The sequence below is a fragment of the Saccostrea cucullata genome, unplaced genomic scaffold (genome assembly GCF_032062105.1).
Source record: "Saccostrea cucullata isolate Sc308-1 unplaced genomic scaffold, CSIRO_AGI_Scuc_v1 ctg8347, whole genome shotgun sequence".
In the NCBI taxonomy this organism is placed as follows: domain Eukaryota; kingdom Metazoa; phylum Mollusca; class Bivalvia; order Ostreida; family Ostreidae; genus Saccostrea; species Saccostrea cuccullata.
This window is the reverse complement of record NW_026926738.1, coordinates 970-10,000: the sequence shown is the minus strand read 5'-3', so window position 1 is coordinate 10,000 and position 9,031 is coordinate 970. Positions and strand designations below refer to the sequence as shown.

Below are 9,031 nucleotides of genomic sequence, written 5' to 3'. Positions count from 1 at the left end.
TGAAATAATTGTTTGCATTTTACTTATAAAATACATTTCTTTGGAAAAATCATTAAAATTTAAGCAAAATATTTAGTGTTGGCAAATCGGACGATTTTTAGTAACCGGTTACTCGCTCAATCTTCCGAGCGAGTACCCGGTTACTCGGATGATTTATTCATATGTATCATTTATCTCATCTTTTACTCATCGGTTCTAATAAAACACAAAGGTATTGTGAATTAACTTTATTTATCAACTTAAAAAGAACACGCACGAAATATCTTGAATTTTAAATATAATTATAATCAAAAAAATAATTAAATAGAAGAAAAAAATATTCAACGTGTCACGCTATTTTACAATGGCGTTCATCAGTTTTACTTTTCAACCCCCGATATATGTCACGCTCAAGGTAATAATAATTTAGAAATTTGAAGTCACGATAACTCCAATTCACATCAATTAATTTTACAGGTATGGAATCAGCTGTTCTTTAAAAATACTTCCAAGCTATACATGTACATGTCTTTGGCGGCATCTTGTTAAATTATTTAATGAGGTTATTATAACATGGGTCTTCAAAACTTGTATAACCTGCTGGCAATCAAAGCTATCAATTAAGTGTGAAAACCAATCAATCATATTAGTGAAACCATAAATCATTAAGTCTAACGGTAAAGAAAATTAGAGAAATATTTATTTGTACGCTTATAAACAAATTAACATTTTTTTTAGTTATTTACCATATAAGATGCATTTTATCCGAGTAACCGAATAGCAATTTTACTAACCGATACTCGCATCGTTCGACGGTTAACCGGTTAACCGGGTACTCGTTGCCAACACTAAAAATATTACATGAGTGAGCAGAGGGAATATGTTTAATAGTTTAATTTAATAATTTGTTTCACACATAGGTAACACTCTCTGACAAATGTTTTTAGTAGTATTGAAATAGTATTTCTCATGAAGAGTCTAATTTCCTGCTCAAGAAATACTTCTTTCATCAGAAATTGATTCTAGAAAAAAATTCCTTAGCTACATGTATCTTTGATGTTCTACCTGATCTCTCCTCTGCAAAGTCTAAGAAGACTGTTCGACCATCCACTTCCTGTCCTTTCATGGCATTAAATGCTTCCTTAGCTGACTCGACAGAGTCAAATTCCACAAAACCAAACCTACAACATTAAACATATGTATCAAACCACAAGATCTCTTGAAGGTTCTTCCTTTAATACGACAGATGATTTCAGATAGGCTTTGACTTACCCTCTAGATCTGCCAGGGTTATCCCTCTCCATGGCGACTCTGGCTGCAGAACATCCCTCAAAAGCCTCCGTTAAACTGTCGTTGGTTGTGGAGTAGCTCAAGTTCTTTACAAACAGGATCTTGGTGGGGTCTACGAAAGATTTATCAAAATACCTATATTTCATGAATCAAAATATTTTTCTTATTCATTAGAAAGTTGTTTTCTTCAATTTTTTGTTGTTGCTAGCTTATTCAACAGCTTTACTGTCTAACAAAGTTCGACACAGCTTATTGTAAATCACTTTTAATTCCCTGGAACTTTATTTTAGCTTAATTACGCAAGACAGTGTGCTCACCAAAATTAAATTCTCCTGTATAATAGTATTCTTTAATCATAATTTATATAGAGCAATAACCATGATTTCCTGAAAATTTCATCTCGCTAATCAAGAGTCGATGACCATCTCTCAAAAATAGTGTCACGAAAATAAAGTGATGTTCAGTTTTTTTGTCAGTACAATAATATTTTAAACAGAAACTGTTCCTACCACTTTTTTTGCCTCCGCGACCACCACCGCCGCCCCCGCGACCTCTACCCCCTCCAAAGTCTCCTCTCCCCCCTCGACCTCCCCTCTGGTTTCTGTTGTTGGGGGGTTTCTTATTGGCTAAGTCAAGGAACAGTTCTTGTCCCTCTAATTCGGCTCCTTGCTTTGTCTCAATGTATTTCTTCACTTTTTTGGCATCATCAAACTCAAGGTATGCAAATCTGTATAAAAATACAACACACAGCATCATTAAATGTCTCAAAAATAAAATCCTTAAATTTAACATTGAACAAGAGATGCTTGTAAAATGCTAAAAAATTAACTTTAACTGGCTGATATTCTATTCAACTTCAAATAAAATTTTTATGCTAGAAGGTCTTCGATATTACAGTCATTTTCTAAATTTCTTACCCTTTTGGTGATCCATCGTGTTTAGTAGGCATTCGGATCTCTTTGGCCCCAGGGAACATTTCTGAGAGCTGATCCTTGTCCACATTACTAGCAATGTTCTTCACAAACAGCGTAGAATCCTCTTGATCTTGTTCTCCTAATCCATTCTGTTTTTTGTCTGCGATAAGAAAGCAGCTCAAGTGATTTTTGTCTCCTAAATCAATTTTGAATTTTTTTTTTCTCAATGTACTGATTTTTATATAAACAAAATTTCTTTTTATAAACTATTCAACATAAGGTTAACAGGCTGTATGAGCCCCCAATGACCCTTCATCTTTAAAACAAAACATGCAATCATAGAAATACACAATTTTATGCATTTTATTCTCACTAGCTTGTATACACAAATTTGTCATTGATCTTGCTTACACAATTGTACCAACATTATTCCGATAATTGGAATTTATATTTTTACTGAACTTCAAGAATTTGTTGTCGCAAGATTTCTTGATGTGCAGAATTTTTATTTGAAGTTGGTATTTTTCAAAACTATCTCTCTTTCAGACTCAGCTGGATAAAAGTAGAGTATTTATACTATCCAGGTTACTGAGCTCAGAATTAAGATCTTACCTTTCTTTGCCTTTTGTTTTTTAGCAGGTTTTTCTTCCTCCTCCTCTTCCTCTGACAAAAAAAAAATATTTTTCAAACTCCGTGTCTCTGAAGACCAAATCATTTAATTTCTATGAAATACTTGATTCTGATTGGTTTAAAAATTCTTTTGATACCTGCATCAATAAAATCTAGAGTTCGCTTGCACTAAGCAGCCGGAACTACTTTGGCAGTCTCTACATGTATATTTCCCGCTTCCAGGTTACTTCTTGTAGGAATAATTAAATACTTTTACTTTAATAAATATTTTCCTGAATTTCGAAACCTGTCCGTTGTGTCCCCGACTTATTTTCTACTTTCGTTTCTTTTTGAATTATCCCCCTTTGCTAAACAAATCAAATCGTCTGCATAACAACAATACAGTTTTGGGAAAGAAGGAAAGAAATCGACATACTTTTGTTAAATGTTTGGCTTTGAGATGTCTGGTATGAACAATAGAATTCTGAAGAAACGTTTTTTTTATGCTACCAAAGAGAGGAATAAAGTGCCCCGCCACAGCATGATACGCCCGTCAAATATATTGTTCAATAATCATATATTGGTAACGGGGCAAAAAAATCAGATAACCTTGATTAACAGATTGACACAGATTTCAATGATCTAATTTCAATATCATGTTTAAAATATTGTACATATATACATCTCTAAGAGACTTAAAGTGTAGGGATTAATTATAACAAATAATACATGATATAATTCTAAACTGGCTGTGTTAGAACTTAACAAATATCCATCTGCAGCTTTAAATTGTTAATTGCATATTTTATGGAATAATGGAAATGCTACAGTCTAACAAAAAATCAAAAATATATTATTCTTTAGACTATAAAATTCTAAGTGAGACATGACTGCAATTTGTTGCAAATATATAAAAATTGAAATGTAATTTTTTTCAATGAACACATGTATAATTAGTTTTAATTATATTATACAATACTAATTTATTTTTAATCATACACTAAAACATCAATTTGTTTTAATTACATTACACTAATTGAAAGATCTTTATCTGGGCTATAGCCATCAAGAACTCTTAATTAACACAAGCAACTATGAGGCCATTTCTTTTTGCCCAACTCCCAAGAGATAAATTAGACAACCAGTTAGCTCCTGACAATACTCATCATTAATTTCTCTCTAATTTGACATGCAATTTCTGCTATCAAAATTTTTCTTGACCAGTGCTTGATAATTATGCCCATGGGACAAACTGAATTCCTCTCAAAACATTAACATTTGCTACAGTTTGCTGTAAAAGTATATTATAATGATGAAAAAAAAAGTTTTTACTTAATTTAACATTTTTTAATAAGGCTTAATTTTAATTATATTATGCAATATTAATTTAGTTTTTATTATACACTGTATTTTAAAGCATCAATCTGTTTCAATTACATTACACCAATTGAAAGATCTTTTTCTGAACTAGCCATCAAAAACTCTTAATTAACACAAGCAACTGTGAGGCCATTTCTTTTTGCCCAACTCCCAAGAGATTAAAGATAAAGATAACAGCTGCATTATAAGAGATCTGCACTACCAGTTAACTCCTGACAATAAACTCATTAATTTCTCTCTAATTTGACATGCGAATTTCTGCTATCAAAATTCTTCTTGACCAGTGCTCGATAATTATGCCCATGGGACAAACTGAATTCCTCTCAAAACATAAACATTTGTTACAGATTGCTGTAAAGTATATAATGAAAAAATAAGTTTTTACTTGATTTAACATTTTTAAATAAGGATACAACTATATTTTTACATTTTTTAGGATTATGAAATTCAAAATTTTAAAGACTTAGTTTTTTTTAAAAAATTCACTTAAATTTAAGGTCACAGTGACCTTGAAATAGGCCGCGACACACCTTCTACCTAAGATGTATAATTTTGCCAAGTTTGAAAGCTCTAGGTCTAATAGTTTTCTAGTTATGAGCCGGACAGGATTTTTCCATATTTGGTCATAGCATCTTTATTAAAGGTCACAGCGACCTACTTTTTGTGCGCGACACACCGTCTACCCAAGAAGTATCAACTGTCAAAGTTTGATAATCCTAGGTCTAATAGTATTCAAGTTATGAGCCGGACATGAATGGACAGACGGACGGACGGACGGACGGACATGAAGCCTATAACATAATACGTCCCGTCTTAAGACGGGTGTATAAAAACCGTTAGTCTCTTAAAACTTGGGAAACGAATGATCGAGAAAAACGACACTGCATGAATGAGGACAGATTCTTTTATTCTTAAACAGTCGGCAGCAGAATCTTTCAGGTTTTACAGCATTGACAGGTTGTGATACGTATTTATATGTTCGGTTTGGAATTCAGATGAAAAGATGTGAAAATGAAATCCAAAATTTCTGTGACCAAACGTTAGAACTGTTAGGATATTTGAGTAGCTTCCCTTTACATTTACGAACTTAGATAATTTACCAGGGAAAATATACCGATTGGGATAACACAACAGGTTAGTTTCTTGTGTTAAAGAACTGTAAATTATTTCAGAGAATGTTGGTAATGCCACGACAATATTTGAGAACGTTTCTTCGTTTGAGCCATTTTGATTTCCAGCAACGTTAACGTTGTTGTGATGTATTCGTGCGCACTGTTTTTGATGCGTAAATTTAATAGAAAGGTGAAAGAAAGATTCATTTTATTAATTTAAAAGCATAATTAAATGATAAGAAATGAATGTAATATTTTTTCCTTTGATCGATGTATCAAAGAAAAATTTGGACGGAAAACTTTTTCATCAATGCGCGTAGCGCATTGATGAAGTTTTCCGTCCAAATTTTTCTTTGATACATCGATCAAAGGAAAAAATATTACATTCATTTCTTAAATCATTTCATTAACTGATTGCAAAAAGTCATCAATTTTAATCATGATTATCACTTGGATAACATTACATACAACAATATCCACTAAAAATTACTCTATATACACAGTAATCTGTTCACTTCATCAAATTGAGGGAAAAAATTTATGCATAAGGCCATAATAAATAAATTGCTAGATTCTCATCCGAATTTTTTTAAAAATCAAGGCGGGCGGGCGGCTTTTATTTTATATTTTTTTATTTTTTCAATTTTGCAGATTTTTTATTGACCTGGTCAATCAGTGTAATTTTATCTATAATACCCGAATAAAAGTCATAATAAGGGTTCAATTATCTCTCACTTCACATCATCACCAATCTTTTTCAACCAATGACCCTTGTTTAAAATATATACGCATGTATTACAGCAATTACCATCTTTTCAGCTGTCAAAATCATGTCGACTTTCGCGGGATTTAAAATGAAAGTAGAATGGTAGATGAATACCGATCCCGATCAGAATTAAGACGAAGAAAAACAGAAATAAAAAAAATCGAGGCGGGAGTATAAAATCGGGGCGGGCGGGGATGAGAATCTAGGAATATTTTTATTATGGCCTAAAATAGGCATTGTACTTTTCAGTAATCTAAAAACCTCGATAAACCAGAAAATGCTCAGGGTCAAATGTTCTCATTAACAAGGCTTCACCTTATCTTAACCTTATCATTAATTACTCAATGAAATGTAAATTACCTTCTTCCTCATCGCTACCCTCTTCATCATCGTCACTGTCATCTTCCTCATCGTCATCACTCTCTTCTTCCTCAGCTTGTTTGGCTTTCTTCACTGCCTTTGTTTTCTGAGCTGGGGCTTCCTCCTCATCTTCATCTGGAAATATGTCAATTTCTTTAAAATCAAACTCCTCTCCAAAACATTGAAACTTATGATAGACCAATTTAATTTTTTTCTCTCTCATCAAAACACATCACTTACCATCATCATCGTCGTCATCATCCTCTTCTTCCTCGCTGTCATCGTCACTTTCTTCAGCAGCTTTAGCTGGTTTTGTAGCAGTTTTTGTCTTTGAAGGGGTAGGTTTTGTTTCTTCTTCTAAAATAAAAATAAATTTGTTGAACTCTGAACATTTCAAATATTTCAATTTATAACATTTTGAAACGATAATATAAATGTACACACTTAAGATTTTTTAAAATCCTAAAAAATATTACCTTCTTCTTCGTCTTCATCATCGTCATCTTCATCACTACTCTCTTCTTCAGCTTGTTTTTTGGGAGCAGGTGTAGTTTTAGCTTTTTTAGGGGCAGCTGGTTTGGCAGCTTCCTCTACAGTTGTTAATAATATTTTCAACAAATGATTACAATAACAGGTTAACAACAATTGCAGAGCTGCCAACATTCTGAAATGACAAATTGTAAGGAGGGGTCAAGGCCTAGTCCCCCTGCCTCTGAAGATGTTCTGTAAATGGACATGTAATCTGAAGCATGTTTCCTTTTTGTTTACTTTAAAACATTGACATGAATGTGATCAGCCTTCTAAAACCGAAACTATGATACAAGCAAGAGTTGTAAGGATTATGAATTTATTAGAGTACTGGAAACTATAGACTGCCAGCTATGAAAATACTGGAATTATTAACTTTGAACGAGAAAAACAGAAATCAGAAGAATATAGAGAGATTGTGAGGCCTATTTTAGATGCTGATTTGGTACGCCTTATGCCAAAATCGTAAGGGTTGGCAGCTCTGCAATTGGTATGGTTGAAAAAAAAATTGAGTAAAAGGACATGAAACTCACCTTCTTCGCTGTCATCACTATCGTCGTCATCACTTTCTTCCTCCAATTCTTCTGCCTTCCTTTTCTGTGGTGAAGCTTTGCCGTTTACCTCAGCCATCTGCATTCAAAAATCATTAGCAAGTGAAAAGTCTGTTAATTGCAAGATGACTGTAGCCTCTAATAACTTCATTTCCACAAAATAGAAACTATTCATATGAGAATATATTTTGAGCTGTTGTTGCACTTTTTATAAACCTTACCTCTACATCATCGTCGTCATCGTCAGATTCTTCTTCAGATGACTCATCTGACTCCTCAACAGGTGCTGGTTTGGGAGGGGCTTTCTTTGATTTCTGGGCCTGCATCTTCCCCTACAAGAAAATGTCTTGCATTTCAGTTTTGCTTTTTTACTTTCTCAGAATATGATTTTTTTTCTTAAGTCATATTTTCATCTCTAACTTACATTTCATTCTGTGTCAACAATAATCTAATATTTTTACTTCTTCAGGGATTAATCTAGATTATATTTTTGGTTTATTTTTTGAAAATTCATTCCATGGAATACATTTTTAACCAAGTGAAAATTTCCACAGGTCATTAGAATGAACACAATATTTCTGTTGATCTTTCCATTAGGCAATGAATTATGACATATGATTATCAATTTTACATTTGATGTTAAGCATTATCAACACATTTACTAAGCAATTTCCACTTGAAATATTTTCATGATTCTTCATATGAAAAATTATTTGTTTTAGAAAATTTAAAAAAAGAACCTTGCAAAATCCTTTTCATGCAAAAGGAATAGATCCTGCACAAACCTAGATTAATCCCTGATTTACAACATACTTTAATCTAACATCATGTGACTTACTGGATTACAACATGGCAGAAATCACAGGCTTGGTGACACCAGCATATGAGGCTGAACCAACTGGTTGCCATATGAGATGCTAAGCCAATCCCCTACCAACAGGGATTTTTGCCAAGTCTGCCCCAAATCCCATGCCAACTGGGATATTGTATCCCTTACTGACAGGGATTTGTTCCCATACTAACAGGGATTCTCTTGCTTCAAAGAGTATTCCCATAGCCTTACCACTCAGGGATTTACTTATCCCAAAAATCCGTTACTGGGAATACTTCCTTTTACCTGGGATAATCCCATGCCAACTAGGATTTCCCTCTAAATCCCATACCAACTGGGATAACCACATTTACAGGTAACTCTCCCTTTCTGGAAGGGATAATAAGATTCAAAATTGGGGACAGATTTATATCTACTGTAACTAAATGCAATAACCAGTGGCAAGCAGGAGATTTCATCCTTGGGTTTCACCACTGAGCTTGCTGAAATAAGCACGAGAAAATAAAGTCAATATACTATCAGCCTTGCTATTTTTTATAATATGGAAATAAATCTATTTACTGAGTAAAAACAATCACCCTTCTAACTAGACTTATATATAGTGATGGAACGATTGTCGCCGACAATCAATTGTCGGTCGTTAGAAGCTCTTCGATGCTACTAATCGATTATAAAATAAATGTCGCCGACATCGCTAACAAAAAATAAAA

General features: G+C 33.3%; 1 protein-coding gene across 7 annotated transcripts in view; it reads right to left on the bottom strand.

Moving 5' to 3' along the window:
- LOC134272541 (nucleolin-like) overlaps nt 1-8,794 on the bottom strand; it is a 10,091-nt gene extending 1,297 nt beyond the window's left edge. Inside the window, exons 1-11 of one of the 7 annotated variants that reach the window (XM_062754759.1) lie at nt 8,328-8,794; nt 7,711-7,821; nt 7,472-7,568; nt 6,887-7,000; nt 6,651-6,764; nt 6,411-6,545; nt 2,796-2,846; nt 2,187-2,343; nt 1,779-1,996; nt 1,252-1,381; nt 1,045-1,160 (exon numbers count right to left, since the gene is read on the bottom strand). In XM_062754759.1, the coding sequence (XP_062610743.1) occupies nt 1,045-1,160; nt 1,252-1,381; nt 1,779-1,996; nt 2,187-2,343; nt 2,796-2,846; nt 6,411-6,545; nt 6,651-6,764; nt 6,887-7,000; nt 7,472-7,568; nt 7,711-7,815 (1,237 nt within the window). In that variant the 5' untranslated portion in view covers nt 7,816-7,821; nt 8,328-8,794. Of the gene's footprint in view, nt 1-1,044; nt 1,161-1,251; nt 1,382-1,778; nt 1,997-2,186; nt 2,344-2,795; nt 2,847-6,410; nt 6,546-6,650; nt 6,768-6,886; nt 7,001-7,471; nt 7,569-7,710; nt 7,822-8,327 lie in introns of all 7 variants that reach the window. The other 6 variants (XM_062754762.1, XM_062754763.1, XM_062754758.1 and 3 more) reach the window with 6 other exon arrangements.
- Nucleotides 8,795-9,031: the final 237 nt, after the last annotated feature.